Source organism: Zea mays, chromosome 4, assembly GCF_902167145.1.
Source record: "Zea mays cultivar B73 chromosome 4, Zm-B73-REFERENCE-NAM-5.0, whole genome shotgun sequence".
Classification (NCBI taxonomy): domain Eukaryota; kingdom Viridiplantae; phylum Streptophyta; class Magnoliopsida; order Poales; family Poaceae; genus Zea; species Zea mays.
The window spans coordinates 192,253,441-192,269,032 of record NC_050099.1 but is presented as its reverse complement, the minus strand read 5'-3'; the positions used below and the strand labels follow the sequence as shown (position 1 = coordinate 192,269,032).

Here is a 15,592-nt window from a genome sequence, read left to right as displayed (position 1 = left end):
TTCTTGTGGGCCTTTTTCTAAATCTAGGATAGTCCTGGCCCATCATTTACTTGTTTCGGTGCGAATTTTTCCAAATCGGAAATATAGCGGCATAGGATTTACGAAACAGCGGCCCAGGTATTAAAGCCTCTTCCCGGCCCACTTGTTAGCCCTCTTCGCTACCCCAGCCCAGTCACGTCCTTCGCAGTTTGCCGTCGGCCACACCGCATCGAGCGCCGCCGCCACTCGCCCTCCCCTGCCATCTCTCGCCGGCCGCCGCCTCCCGCCCACCGGCCACCGCAGCGTGTTATATTTCAGCCCCTCTTGATCGGCCACCCGAAACCCGCAGGAGAGAGGCTAAGGAACGATGGGGTGGAAGGCGGCAGAGAAGCTCATCAGGCACTGGAAGGTCCTGCGTGGTGACAACGTAATCTCTCCCGGTCTCCACTCCATTCTCTCTCGGTTACTATTTTTGTTAGTCCTACGTTCTTCTCACTGCAAGATATCCCCTCCCCATTTTGTCAGGTGATGATCATAAGAGGCAAAGACAAGGGGGAGTCCGGGCTCATCAAGCGGGTCATTCGGTCGCAGAATCGCGTCATCGTCGAGGGCAAGAACTTGGTAATATGCTGTTTTTTGTTCGTTCCGTTTGTTTAGTCCGACTGTCCGAGTGTGGAATCGATGCAGAAGGTAGCCGTTTTTGGTTACATACGACTGGTTGTATGCCTGTATGGATTTAATCAAACCTACCAATCTGTAATAGTGTGATCTAGGTATTCATTGAAATTATCAGACCATTACAATTGAAAGGTGGTGCATTATAAATTGATGTGAACTTTTCGGAGTTCAGACTAGTGTTGCAGCTGCAATCATGGTTTTAATATTGTTTTGTAAGTGATTAGATGATGCCCAGCCTTTATCCTGTTGCACTGCTTCGAGTCTGATCGTACGAGTCTGTCTTGTGAATATGTATAGTTTATTTGATTGCACAAGACAGTAAAAGTGTAATTTCTTCTTGTACATACTGCAATGTCCTTTTTCATGCTTTGCTGATTCTCTTTGTGGCATGTGCTTACCATATAAGCAGTTACATATTGACATAACACCATCTAAGTTTCTAGCTGAATTAACACATTCAATAACCCAATTTATTTCTGATGTGGAACTCTGCTGAGATGAATACCCCAAAGAAGAATGTAGAAACTGTACTTTTTAAAATATTTCGAAGATCATTATATGTTTATTAAACATATGTTGAAATTTTGCTTGTTTGTTCTGAGTACTGTCAACTGCACCCAGCAACTGTCATTTTCATCGTATCTGTCTTGTCATGCCCTCATGCTCATCAGGAATTCCATAAACATTTGAACTACTGCCATTTTAGGTCAAGAAACACATTAAGCAAGGGGAAGGGCACACAGGTGGTATTTTCTCGGTCGAAGCCCCACTTCATGTCTCAAATGTCCAGGTGGTTGATCCAGTCACTGGGTACGAATACGACACTTGACAATGTTTGCTTTTTATTTACTTCCCCATCTATTAAATCATTCCCCACTGCTTACTGCAGGAAACCATGTAAGATTGGATACAAGTATCTGGAAGATGGGACCAAAGTCAGGTACGCTAGAGGAATGTACGCATCGGGCGTTGTGATACCCCGGCCAGAAATTCTGAAGGAGAGAAGGAAACCGAGGCCCACGTCACGTAAGTCACACAAAAAAAACTTGTTTACACTCATCATATGGTGATCAATGACTGATCTTATATGCTTATTATATGGTGTTTTTTCATGGCGCATTAATTTTGTGAAGCAATCCAAATTCTTTATGCTGCCTTACTCCATACTGATACCAACTGATCATATGTAGTTTTTTTCCTCATGCTCTTTGATGGAATAAGTCTTGAGCATCTAGAGGACAGCAGTCGCTTTTGACTGTCCTCTGTAGTCCTTTAGCATCTAGAGGACAGCTTGACTGTCCTTTGTAGTCTCTTTAGCATCTAGAGGACAGCAGTCGCTTTTTGACTGTCCTCTGTAGTCGCTTTAGCATCTAGAGGACAACAGTCGCTTTTGACTGTCCTCTGTAGTCTCTTTAGCATCTAGAGGACAATCCTGTTGTGTAGTGTGTGAGAAGGGTGTGGTAGTGCAGCCTCTAGGGCTATAAATATGGGTCTCCAACCCTTAGATGGGTATGGCATTGTGTAGTGTTTGAGGAAATAAACAGAAAATTGCCCCAACTCATAGTGTCATCCTCTTGATGAGAGTTAGAGTCCCTCTACTTACAATTGGTATCAGAGCCAAACTATCCTGCAGCCTAAACATCTCGTGCTCATCTCCTTCCCGCGTCTCTCCCCACACTCAGTTGGCAGCAAGAGCTCCAACTGTTCCTTCCTCCCCTGCTCAGACGAGCAGCCTTTCGTCTGAGACAGTCTCTTCCACACGCAGCAACCCCTCACTAGCCCACCATGTCCCTACGCTCGGCCACTTCGAGTGCGCGGCGCCAGCAGGAGGCCGAGGTCGCCGCGGCACAAGAATGCGAGCGAGCAGCAGCAGCGGCTGCAGCGACAGCGGCGAGGGCAGCACGGTTGGCGGCGGCGGAACTGGCAGCGGCGAGAGCGGAAGTAGAAGCAGCGGAGGCGGCGGATGCTGCACGTGCGGCGGCAACAGAGCTCGAGGTTCTGCGCGGCAGTAGAGCTGGCAGCTCTGCTTCTGTCGACGACAACACCGACGAAGAGCTCAGGCTGGCGAGGGAAGCAGCGCGAGAGCAGGTGGCACAGTGGGCAGCCGCGCATCCCCATGGGGGCGCGCGTGGCGGCAGCCCGGATAGGCGTCGACGCGCCGACGGCGCTCCAGGCGGGGGCGCACGCGGCGGCAGCCCAGACGGGCGTAGACGCGCCGGCGGTGCTCCCGGCGGCGGCGACCGAGTCGACGGAGATCGCGGCCTCTACAGGCGGCGCGGTTCTCCCTCCCCGGATCGGTACCATGGTCGCCGCATGGCTCAGGCCATTGTCAGGGACATCGGTCCCGGCGGTGGGTGGTCTACCCTCACCAAGACCAACTACGTCGAGTGGGCCGCGGTGATGAGGGTACGGCTCCAGGTTCGCCACATGTGGGAAGCAGTTCGTTACGACGACGTCGACTACCACGAGGATCGGCGGGCGCTGGATGCCCTCATTGCTGCAGTCCCGCCCGAGATGCAGTTTTCGCTTTCCCAGAAGCGGACTGCCAAGGAGGCCTGGGACGCCATCGCTGCGACCCGCATCGGCAGCGATCGTGCCCGCAAGACCACACTGCAGGCACTTCGCAAGGAGTGGGAGAACCTGGCCTTCAAGCCAGGTGAGGATGTTGATGACTTTGCTCTCCGCCTCAACACTCTGTTGCAGAAGATGGTGCAGTTCGGCGACGACACCTACGATGAGGAGAGAGCTGTTGAGAAGCTCTTCCGTTGCATCCCCGAGAAGTACAGGCAGATTGCTCGCTCGATCGAGTCTCTGCTAGACCTCTCCACGATGACGATCGAAGAGGCGATTGGTCGCCTCAAGGTGGTCGACGGCGACGAACCACAGGCTCTCTCTGGGCCTATCACTATCGGCGGGAAGCTACATCTCACTCGGGAGCAGTGGGAGGCCTGCCAGGGTGACAAGAAGAAGGGGGAGTCCTCCTCGACACGAGGCCGCAAACGCGGCAAGCCGCGCAAGGCGCGTGGAGGCGCCCAGGCCGGGGCGCGAGGACATGCTGAGGGTGGTGCACGTGGAGGTGCCCAAGGCGGCGCCGTCGGCAACAAGAAGCCGGCACGAGACGACGGCTGCCACAACTGCGGCAAGCTTGGCCACTGGGCCAGGGATTGTCGGCAGCCACGACGTGGCCAGGCCAACGTCGCACAGGCGGAGGCGGAGGAGGAGGCCCTGCTCCTGGCACATGCAAGCATCGAGCCATCTCCAACGCCACCGGCCGCAGCGGCACTCCTCCACCTTGATGAGTCGAAAGCACGCGCTTTCCTCGGCGACGGCTCCAACAAGGACATGATCGAAGGATGGTGCCTCGACACCGGCGCCACTCATCACATGACCGGCCGACGGGAGTTCTTCACCGAGCTTGACTCTAGCGTCCGAGGCTCCGTCAAGTTTGGGGACGCCTCCGGTGTAGAGATCAAGGGCGCCGGCTCAGTCGTCTTCACCGCCACGTCTGGTGAGCACAGGCTGCTCACCGGAGTCTACTACATCCCCGCGTTGAGAAACTCTATCATCAGCTTGGGACAGCTGGATGAGAACGGTTCGCGCGTGGAGGTCGAGCACGGAGTCATGAGGATCTGGGATCCCTCTCGTCGCCTTCTTGCCAAGGTACGCAGGAGTGCAAATCGGCTTTACATCCTCAATGTGAAGGTGGCACAACCTTGCTGCCTTGCTGCTTGTCGAGACGACGGGGCATGGCAGTGGCACGAGCGCTTCGGGCACCTTAACTTCGAAGCCCTGAAGCGGCTCAGCGCCAAGGAGATGGTACGAGGCCTGCCGTGCCTTGACCATGTGGAGCAATTCTGCGATGTCTGCGTGTTGACAAAGCAGAGACGGCTCCCCTTCCCCCAGCAGTCGAGCTTCCGAGCCAAGGAGAGGCTCGAGCTCGTGCATGGGGACTTGTGTGGCCCGGTGACACCAGCCACACCAGGAGGACGACGCTACTTCTTGCTGCTCGTCGACGATCTCTCTCGCTACATGTTGGTGATGATCCTTGGCAGCAAGGGAGAGGCTGCGAACGCCATCAGGCGTGTGCAGGTCGCTGCAGAGGCGGAGTGCGGCCGCAAGCTGCGCGTGCTGCGCACCGACAACGGCGGCGAATTCACGGCGGCTGAGTTCGCGTCGTACTGCGCGGATGAGGGCGTTCAGCGCCACTACTCCACGCCGTACAGCCCGCAGCAGAACGGCGTCGTCGAGCGGCACAACCAGACGGTTGTGGGGATGGCTCGGGCTCTCCTCAAGCAGAGAGGAATGCCAGCTGTCTTCTGGAGAGAGGCGGTGGTGACAGCGGTTTACATCCTCAACCGCTCGCCCACCAAGGCTCTCAACGGGATGATACCGTACGAGGCTTGGCATGGGCGCAAGCCGGCGGTCTCTCACCTACGGGTCTTCGGTTGCCTCGCGTTCATCAAGGAGCTTAGCCACATCAGCAAGCTCGACGATAGGAGCACCCCGGGGGTGTTCATTGGCTACGCGGAGGGCTCGAAGGCCTACCGCATCCTTGACCCAAGAACACAGCGTGTGCGCACGGCGCGCGACGTAGTGTTCGACGAAGGGCGAGGATGGGCGTGGGACAAGGCGGTGGACGACGGCACGACTCCGACGTACGACTTCACCATCGAGTACGTCCACTTTGAGGGAGCTGGGGGAGTAGGCAACTCTTCTCCGAGCAGGTCTATCCCAGCCCCCAAGTCTCCACCGACTCCAGCGCCACACTCTCCAGCTCCTGCTACAATGAGCTCTTCACCACCACGCACTCCAGCCACGACTCCGGCTACAGCGAGCTCTTCGCCACCACGTACTCCAGCACCGACGGTACCCTCTCCGGGAACGTCCTCTCCGACACCAGCTCGTGTCGAGCACGACCCAGTGGAGCTCGTGACCCCTCTGTCCCGCGACGAGGAGCGCGTCGACGCGTGCTACGACGGTGAGCCGTTGCGGTATCGAAGGGTGGAGGGCCTTCTCCTCGACCCGTCGGTGCCAGGCCCTGCATCTCGCATTCTGGCAGGAGAGTTGCATCTTGCATGCGACGATGGTGAGCCTCGGTCTTTCGCGGAGGCTGAGAAACATGCGGCTTGGCGTGCTGCGATGCAGTCGGAGATGGACGCGGTTGAGACGAACCGCACTTGGGAGCTCGCTAATCTCCCTCATGGTCATCGCGCGATCACCCTTAAGTGGGTGTTCAAACTGAAGAGGGATGAAGCTGGCGCCATCGTCAAGCATAAGGCTCGCTTGGTGGCACGCGGTTTCTTGCAGCAGGAGGGGATCGACTTCGACGATGCCTTCGCCCCTGTAGCACGGATGGAATCCGTGCGACTCCTCCTCGCGCTGGCAGCCCTGGAAGGCTGGCATGTTCATCACATGGATCGTCAAGCATAAGGTCTACGTACACCAGCCGCTAGGTTTTGCGATCCCTGGCAAGGAAGGCAAGGTGTTGCGCCTGCGCAAGGCCCTCTACGGCTTGCGACAGGCACCAAGGGCGTGGAATGCCAAGCTGGATTCCACACTCAAGAGGATGGGCTTCATGCCAAGCCCGCACGAGGCGGCCATCTATCGGCGGGGCAATGGAGAAAATGCTCTGCTGGTGGGTGTCTACGTCGACGACTTGGTGATCACCGGCGCCAAGGATGCAAAGGTGGCAGCGTTCAAGGAAGAGATGAAGGCTACCTTCCAAATGAGTGACCTGGGGCATCTCTCCTTCTACCTGGGGATTGAGGTGCACCAGGGAGACTTCGGGATCACACTTCGCCAGACCGCCTACGCCAAGCGCATTGTTGAGCTGGCTGGGCTCACCGACTGCAACCCAGCTCTCACTCCGATGGAGGAGAGGCTGAAGCTGAGTCGCGACAGCACGACGGAGGAGGTGGATGCTACACAGTATCGGCGTCTTGTGGGGAGCCTTCGCTACCTCGTCCACACACGGCCTGACTTGGCATACTCCGTCGGCTACGTTAGTCGGTTCTTGCAGCGACCGACGACGGAGCATGAGCAGGCTGTGAAGAGGATCATCCGCTATGTTGCGGGGACTCTCGACCACGGTCTCTACTACCCGAGGTGCCCTGGGGAGGCACACCTTGTCGGGTACAGCGACAGCGACCACGCCGGTGACATCGACACTAGCAAGAGCACAAGCGGGATCCTCTTCTTCCTCGGCAAGTGCCTCATTAGCTGGCAGTCGGTCAAGCAGCAGGTGGTGGCCATGTCCAGCTGCGAGGCCGAGTACATAGCGGCGTCCACTGCTTCGACTCAGGCGCTCTGGCTGGCTCGACTGCTCGGTGATCTCCTCGGGAGAGACACTGGAGCGGTGGAACTCAGGGTGGACAGCCAGTCCGCTCTGGCATTGGCCAAGAACCCTGTGTTCCATGAACGGAGCAAGCACATCCGGCTGAGATACCACTTCATCCGAGACTGCTTGGCAGAAGGGAGCATCAAGGCGCGTTACATCAACACCAAGGATCAGCTTGCAGACCTGCTCACCAAGCCCCTTGGGAAGATCAAGTTTGTTGAGCTTTGCTCCAGGTCCGGGATGGCCCAACTTTCTCACAAGACGACGCCCAAGACTTAGGGGGAGAATGATGGAATAAGTCTTGAGCATCTAGAGGACAGCAGTCGCTTTTGACTGTCCTCTGTAGTCCTTTAGCATCTAGAGGACAGCTTGAATGTCCTTTGTAGTCTCTTTAGCATCTAGAGGACAGCAGTCGCTTTTTGACTGTCCTCTGTAGTCGCTTTAGCATCTAGAGGACAACAGTCACTTTTGACTGTCCTCTGTAGTTTCTTTAGCATCTAGAGGACAATCCTGTTGTGTAGTGTGTGAGAAGGGTGTGGTAGTGCAGCCTCTAGGGCTATAAATATGGGTCTCCAACCCTTAGATGGGTATGGCATTGTGTAGTGTTTGAGGAAATAAACAGAAAATTGCCCCAACTCATAGTGTCATCCTCTTGATGAGAGTTAGAGTCCCTCTACTTACACTCTTCGTTCTATCCTGTCCCAAAAAATTTACCCACGGCAACGGTTGCTTTATGCATGTTAGATAGCTGAGCCTTCGGCCGACGTGTCGCCCGTGGCTATGCTGTCTTTGAGATGCTATAAATGTTGTGCATGTAGGGGTGACAATGGACTCTAAATTTTACACTACAAGATTTAAGGAGCGGAACGGATTAGGATCGGGCTCTATTTCTATTCATTTTTAACTAGAATTTATTTAGGGTCCTAACATTTTGTGAAGAAGCATTTTGATCGCGATCCATTATCATCCCTATGTGCATGTTACCTCGCCCGAGGGGGGTGTGAATGAATAGAGCATGGAGCAAAAAAAAAAGACACATCCTTTTTCCTGTTTTGAATGCCGTATTAAATCCGGAGCTGGTAGAGGTTGCATAAGCATATGAAAATGTGTAGGACAAATCATAGCAACGAGGTCTCAACGTGTACTTTTTCTTTGGCCACTTGTCTAGGGTTTCAGATACGTTCTCTGCCTGTAGACTACTACTAACACTGCCGATTTAGTGATGAGAAGAAGCTATTCTGACCGTTTCCTTCCTCACGCAGCTGGCCCGAAGGACACACCAATCGAGCTGGCGCAGGAGAAGACCTACGATGAAAAGGCTGGGATCGGTATGCCCGATCTATAGCTGCGGAGAGTTCACTGTAATGTGACCAGGACCTGACGCCCTGTGCTGTGCTGTGCTGTGCTTCCCGCGTAATAACGGTGTACTAGTTACCTTCTTCTGCAGAAAATGCTTTCTAGGAATGAGAGCGGAAATATTTGTACCATTTATTTAAGGTCCTGTTTGGAAACAACCCAACAGTTTTTAAGACACCAGTTTTTATCTTTTAGCTTTGAGAGACCAACTTCTTGTTTTTATGAAAGTGGGAATCAAATTTCTATAAACTGAGCCATAAACTGGTGATATCTTTAGAACCACCTCAATTTTTATAAACCGGATTGTTAAGAACTGGATGCTTCCATCCAAACAGACGCTAAGGCGCAATATCCTTAACTATTGCTCGAGACTTCTGAACTTTGAAAATCACAGTTTCAGTCCTGAAAACAAAAAAGAAAAGGTTTACTTTTGGGTTCAGTTTCATCCGATGATTATCAGAGCGACTATTTCAATCGTCAGACTTTGCATTTTGGGTTCAATCTCATCATTTAACGTTCACATCCCCACCATGTCGACCTAGCAGCCGCTCTTGTGAAACCAATCCCTCCAACCGCAGCCCTTGCCTTCAAAGATGGTATCTTCATGCCCTCTCGGCCTCTCCTCATTGCAATGCTGAGCAAGTCTGTTGCGATACGCAAGAAAGTGCAACGGCATTCACCATAGCATCCTCCATTGTTGGACAGGCAGTTGGGTGTGTATATGTATGCTGCTAATTGCATGTATGGGTCCAGTTTTGTGAATTGAAACTCTTCCCTGGTCCCTGAGAAGTGAGGTGATACCTGCTGTGTTAATTCTGGTGTATGTATTAGCCTCATGTAGCCGCTCGTTAATTTGCATTGCGCAGAAATTTTCACTCCTCGTCACTGATTTTAATTTTCTAGTTTTTTTTTTTTTTTTGCTCCTCAATAATTCTTGGTTCACATGTCATATCTAGAACGTGTTACTGGTGCCGTGACCTGAGCTCCGTTACTAACCTTGTGCCGGCTTGCAGACGCGAAGATACCGGCCCTTGGGAGGCCAAAGGCTCCTGAAATGCTGGCAGTCATGTGCTCTAGCAGCACTGCAGCGGCATGTCCAAGCACGAGCAGAGTTTCTTCACCACAAGAACAAAAAAAATGGTTCTATTCTACACTGATAATGAATGCTTTCTTCTCGCTACACCAGCCCGCCGCACAAAGCCAGACAATGCGTCGTGGAGAAACCAATTTTTAGTAGCAAACAAGTGGAGCCTTTTGGTACACGGAAAGAACGAACCAATCCAGCGAGATCTGGGGACCAAGAACAAGATCCAGCGAGCTGCAGTCGAGTGCGATCGTTTCAACAACTCCGATGCCGAATCAGAACGCAAGCTTCATGCCGCCGCACCAATCCACCCTCCTACGGTACAGACAAGGCCAGTCAACTCCCGGACACGCCATCGCCACCGTCCCCCATCAGCGACGCGTCAGCACTCGACGGCGGCGCACGCGGCCCGCCGGAACCCGGGCGGCAGGTCGGGCGCGCGGCTCCACCTGCCGCCGCCGATGTCGTACACCAGCACCAGCCCTTCCACAGCGCCGCCCGCGGCAGCGTGGCCCCTCACGGCGGCCACGTTGACCACCGCCGCCACCCGGTCGGCGCCCACGCCGGCCATCGCCACGCGCACCGCCACGCCCAGCCCCACGGCGCCGCGGGGCACGGGCGGCGCCTCGAGCGCCACCCACCCGCCTCCGCCTCTGCCGCCTCCGCCGTGCCACCGCCAGAAGGAGAGGTCCACCGCGTGGCTGGCAACCACGTAGAGGTGGCCGTCCCCGGCGCCGCACGCGCCCACGACGCAGCCGCCGCCGGGCACCGCCCGCGGCCGCGCCCACGCCCGGGCGCCCGACCCCACGTGCAGCGCGTCCACCGACCCGGCGCACGCGTGCGCCTCCAGCGCCGCCGTCCCCGCCGCCCCTCCTCCGGACACGGCCACCCCTCCGGCGACGTAGAACACGCCGCCGGCGCCCGCGCCCGCGCAGCCGTACCTCCGGCGCGGGGCCTCCGCGACGACGCGCCACGCGTCGGCCGCCGGGTCGTACTCCTCGACCGCGGCGGTGCGCGCCGAGCCGCCCGACACGTAGATCCGCGCGCCCACGGCGGCCGCCGCGAACTTGCTCCGCGGGAACAGCGTCGCCGCGCACGCCCGCGCCGCGCCCGTCAGCGGGTCCACCCGCAGCGTGGCGCCGCGGCCGACCAGGTACACGTGCCGCCCCACCGCCACGGCGCGCGCGTGCGCGAACGCGGCGCCGCCGCAGCGCGGGGGCAGGGGCAGCGCGGAGACCTCGAGCGAGGACGCGGAGGCGGAGGCGGAGGCGGAGGCGTGGAGGTGGAGGAGCAGCGCGCGGGCGGAGGAGGAGGAGACGGCGAGGAGGCATGGGCGGAGGCGGCCGCTCGCGCGGCGGAGCTGGAGGAATGCCTGGGACGCGAGGAGCGAGGCGAAGCGGCGGCAGACGGCGGGGAGCGGCGGGAGCGAGGCGCGGGGCACGCGGGCGAGGATCTCCAGCAGGAGCTCGTCGGGGAGCCCCGCGATGGGGGGTTCGGGCTCGGGATCCTCGGCGTCGGGGACTGAGAAGGGGACTGGGACGGGGACCGGGACGGCGGTGTGGCGGGCGGGGTCGGCGGGGATGCACGACCTCGCGAACCACGAGAGACCGCGCGGGTGGCAGCTCTCCGCGGCCATGGCTGACCGCAGCTAGTAAGTAGATCGGGAGAGAGCGAACCTCGCGCTCAGTCACTGCATCCCGTCAGTGCTAGCTAAGCTGCTGCCGTTGTGCCTCATTGGCCCTTTTGGGGAGCCAGTGGGCACGGGCGAGCGTCCGGTCTGGACGGAGTGTGGGCTTGCTCTGTTTTGCGTGCAGTTTTTTTTTCTTTTTGGATTTGATTGGTTCACTTGATTCGCTGGTGGGCATGGAGGAGGGAAGGAGCGGGAGGTGGGGGACGAGCCGTTGCTCCCTGGGCCCGTGCTGGCAGCCCCACACGGGCTAGAGGGGCTGCATCTTAACAAATCAAGGCTATGTTTGGATTGGAACCATAGGGGTGTTTGGTTTGAACAGTGAATCCATTATAAATGAGATAGATGAGATGGTGCATCATGAGTCTATTCCACAAATTCGGTAAAATTAACTTGTTTCTGATATTATTACTAATTATTAGAATGCGGGGAATAAAATGATGATATATCAACTCATTTCATTCCGCAAACCAAACAAAAAAGTGAGGAGCGAAAAGATGATCAACTACCTCGTTCCCCAAACCAAGCACGTTAATAGTAATTCATTAGTCACAAGATAATACCATAATATTTGAGTATACCATGGTATTTTAGACTAGAAGGTGTTTAGAACTATATCTAAAACCTTTGACCATGGTGTTTTTGGATAAAAAAATTTTTGGTCTAGACCAAAGTTTTTTATTTGCACACAGAGGTGGTCTTCTTTTCTCCTACACTACGACTAAAATAATATGTCTTCAGGTGTTAAATTGGAATGATGTAAAATATATCATAAGTATGTCATGGCATATAATAAATTGTGGTTTTGAGAAGCAGAGTTCCTAAACAGACCAGGTAGCTATATATACGCATAAGCAAATATATTGTAAAGTATAATTAAGTATAAAATACTACATCGGCTAACAAATGCATTGTATCGAACATTAGATCTGATATATTATAGCTATTCCTGTATGCCTCGTATGGCAACCATCTAAAAATATATTTATAATGGCTTGTTGTAGCTTTAATCATTCTACGACTGCGGCTTATACAATATTTTATCGCTTCATGAATCTGAACAGCTACAGCAGTTGTTGTTGCACGGCAGTCGAGCCATCATGTCACCAAATATGCAATTATTATTGGAACCGAAGATGGTACCCACAGCTTGCTCTCGGGCGCGATGGCCTTGGGTGTTTGTTTGTGATTCTACTGCAGATTGTCAGACATCTAGTTTTTCAATCAGTTTTTATGAAAATCACAATGGTGAAAACCATCCAAAAATAAAAGTAAACCTATGGTCAGCCGAGTCGTTGTGATAGTAGAAATTCATCGCTCTTAAGATCCTAATCCCTATAGACTTATTTATCTTCTACTGTAAGTAATTCCTATGATACTCAAATTCACTCTCCCCACAATCTAGTCTAGATCTTAAAGCTAGATAGAAAAGGCTGAAACAAGCCATTGACCAAGTCATCTCGATTGCCTATCGACTAACGAGGTGGTTCCGGTGCAGTCCTCCACTGGAGTGGACAAGAGCGCCAGTGCGTCAGGTGTGAACGCCTCCGCGCTAATAGTGGAGGAGCTAGTCGCTTGCTCCACAGCTAATGATGTGTGCTAACTAACACCATAATTGACCCATCGACCGGATACATGATCACGACAGCTTGCGCACGCATGTGCGGCGCGCCGTCACGTTGATACTCTTGCCGGCCGCTGCCAGATCGAGCAGAAACTGGAGGCTTAAGCATAGGTGTATATTTGAATCGGACTAATAGACAGGTCTTAAGCATGAAAAAAAGTACGTCTGAAATATTTTAGTACCAAGTCGGTCTGGCCTAATATATTATTAGATCCTGCATAGACCAAGGTCACAACCCATGTGCAAGTATAGACACGACCCCATATTTAAGACAGACACGAAATGACTCATATAGAGAGTAGAGACATGACAAGATCCATATATTATTTAAAACCGTACTTCATTTCACACTTTCAAAAGCTTGGATAAAGAACACAAAGTTGAAGATGATGTTAGTTAAATGTTTTTTACAACTTTGAATTGGAGGATGTAATATAACTTTACTTTGTTATGAACATTAGATAATGAAATGAACTTATAACGACTATATTAAGCTATTTTTCCTCTTGACAAATGAGTTTCGTTGACGAGGTAATCATTATACAACTCTAGTAACTTAGTAGGAATAGTAAGTTTTCTTTAGGTCAAATTTGTTTGTCTTATCTTCTATTGATTTTTTTTATTAAATCTGTTTTGAATTTCAGGTTCTGGTGTGAATTTTAGGCTGTCTAAAATGAGTTTGGCACATTTAAATAATTACGTGTCAGATCATGAGCCGAGAGCTAAACCCGTGGGTCAGTCTAGCACCGACTGAAGCTATTACAAATCATACCGATCCAAAATTCAAATGGGTTAGGGCTATTCGAGCGTGAGTGCAGGGATTGACAGGGTTGGTGTACCAGCAAGAAGAGTGCAAGACAAACGCCATCACGTGACGTAGTACAAGAGGACACACGGAATATATTCTAGTAGTATTCTACTGGTGATTAATCTTAATCCCCACCCACCCATCATCCACATCCTCCAGAGAAACCGGCGAGCGGGGCTTCCTGGAAGCTGCCGTTGACCCCCGACCCGGAGGCATAACTAGGGTGTAGGGGGGGCGGCCTGTAGTGTAGCGCCCCTCGACTCCCGAGCAGCAACCAACCAGCAACCGAGCCAGCCATGTCGCCCACCCCTGCACCGGCCGCCCGCGCCGGCGAGGAGCTGCCGTCCACTGAGGTGGTGGTGGTCCGGCACGGCGAGACCGCGTGGAACGCCTCCCGCGTCGTCCAGGTCCGTCCGCCCGTCGCGCGCTGCCGGCTGCCCTCCCTCCCTTCCTTCCTTCTGAGTCCTGCCTGCATGCTGATTCATCGTTTCCATGGCTGACCAATGAGCAGGGCCAAATGGACCCGGAGCTGAACGAGGCCGGCAGGCGGCAAGCCGTCGTGGTAACGTCTGTTCGCTCGGCTCAACCCCACCCACCCATTGCACCCACCATCTACCCTTATTTTCTTCTTCTCCCTGGCCCAAAACAAAACCTGACGACGAAGCTGCTTTAATTTTGTAACGAGTGACGAAGGTGGCCCGCCGGCTGTCGAGAGAAGCCAAGCCCGCCGCCGTGTACTCGTCTGATCTGCGGCGAGCCGCCGAGACCGCCGAGACCATCGCGAGGGCCTGTGGCGTATCAAACGTAAAGAGCGTTCTCTTCTTGCTGCTCCTGTGACTGTGGTCTTGTGCGTCGTATTACTGTGTGGTGTATCTGTCAAGCATCCGTCCCGTGCCCCGTGTTCTCAGGTGGTGCTGACGGAGGCGCTCCGCGAGAGGCACATGGGGTACCTGCAGGGCCTCAGGTGGGACGCCGCGGTGGACAAGAGCCCGGACTCCTTGCACATCGTCAAGGTCATCGAGGGCTCTGACCCCGACAGCAGAAACCAGGAGCTGCCCGTGAGTACACGCCCGTCCCGTCCAGAGAGCTCTGCTCTGTGCACTCTCGGTTTGATTATCTGAACTTTTTTCAGGGCGGTGGAGAGAGCCTGAACCAGCTGAACGAGCGTTGCGTCTGCTTCCTGAACAAGATCGCGCAAGAACACGCCGGTAATAATCAGCGAACCCTCTTATCTCATCTCACTGCTCCCTCCCTCCCTCCCTCCGAATCGAACACCACACCTGTGTCCACTGAACCACTTCACTACTACGCCGTCGGCAGGGGAGCGGGTGGTGGTGGTCTCCCACGGCGCAGCGATACTGGAGCTCTGCCGGCACACCGACCCGCCGGGCAGCTGCGTCCGCAGGCACGTCCCCAACACCTCGCTCAGCGTCTTCCGCGTCTCCGCCGCCACCGGGCAGTGGGCGCTCGAGAGGTGCGGGGACGTCGGCCATCTCAAGGGAGACGGAGACGGAGACAGCTTCCTGGAGGGCTCGTTCGGGGGCGACGGGGCCTCGGCGTAAACGTACGTACAGGCCGATCAGCCGAGAGCTCGCACCAGTCTTCCTTTGGATCGAACCATTCTTTGGTTCCGATGCTGTTTGGAGCTTGTATTCCATTGTTTTTCAAAAAGAGAACCAACCATTGGAGTTTGAAACGTTGATCAATTTGTGGTTTACAGCCTTTTGCTGTAGCGCCATGCATGGCGTTTGACAAAACTGCGGTATCTCTGAGAAAACTGTCTTCAAACAGCGTGATGCATAGCTCTATCAATCTGTCATTGCCTACTGTTTGCCCCTATGTTCTTAAGTCAAGACTCCAGAGCAACCGCTGCTCCCTTGCTCGCACGATTGAAGAATGAAAATTAAACATTGAGGGCAAGTGGATTTTATCTCTCCTGCCCCCTTTAGCATTCTTGCTCCCAAACAAGCCATAAAATTGGATGGGTCACACTAGTGATGACAACGGTACCATTCCATATCCGTACCCATCAAAAAAAA

At 54.2% G+C, this 15,592-nt stretch overlaps 2 protein-coding genes across 2 annotated transcripts; both read left to right on the top strand.

The window, feature by feature from the left end:
* The first annotated feature begins 164 nt into the window (after positions 1-164).
* LOC100274273 (50S ribosomal protein L24-like) lies at positions 165-8,543 on the top strand. Its single transcript, NM_001148637.1, has 5 exons — positions 165-406; positions 505-600; positions 1,364-1,467; positions 1,547-1,683; positions 8,257-8,543. The coding sequence occupies exons 1-5, from the start codon at positions 347-349 to the stop codon at positions 8,337-8,339; spliced, it is 480 nt and encodes a 159-aa protein (NP_001142109.1). The 5' UTR covers positions 165-346; the 3' UTR covers positions 8,340-8,543.
* Positions 8,544-13,700: 5,157 nt separating this feature from the next.
* LOC100381976 (Pentatricopeptide repeat-containing protein) lies at positions 13,701-15,378 on the top strand. The gene is made up of 6 exons (NM_001174747.1): positions 13,701-13,960; positions 14,065-14,115; positions 14,247-14,357; positions 14,462-14,611; positions 14,686-14,761; positions 14,874-15,378. The coding sequence occupies exons 1-6, from the start codon at positions 13,850-13,852 to the stop codon at positions 15,113-15,115; spliced, it is 741 nt and encodes a 246-aa protein (NP_001168218.1). The 5' UTR covers positions 13,701-13,849; the 3' UTR covers positions 15,116-15,378.
* Positions 15,379-15,592: the final 214 nt, after the last annotated feature.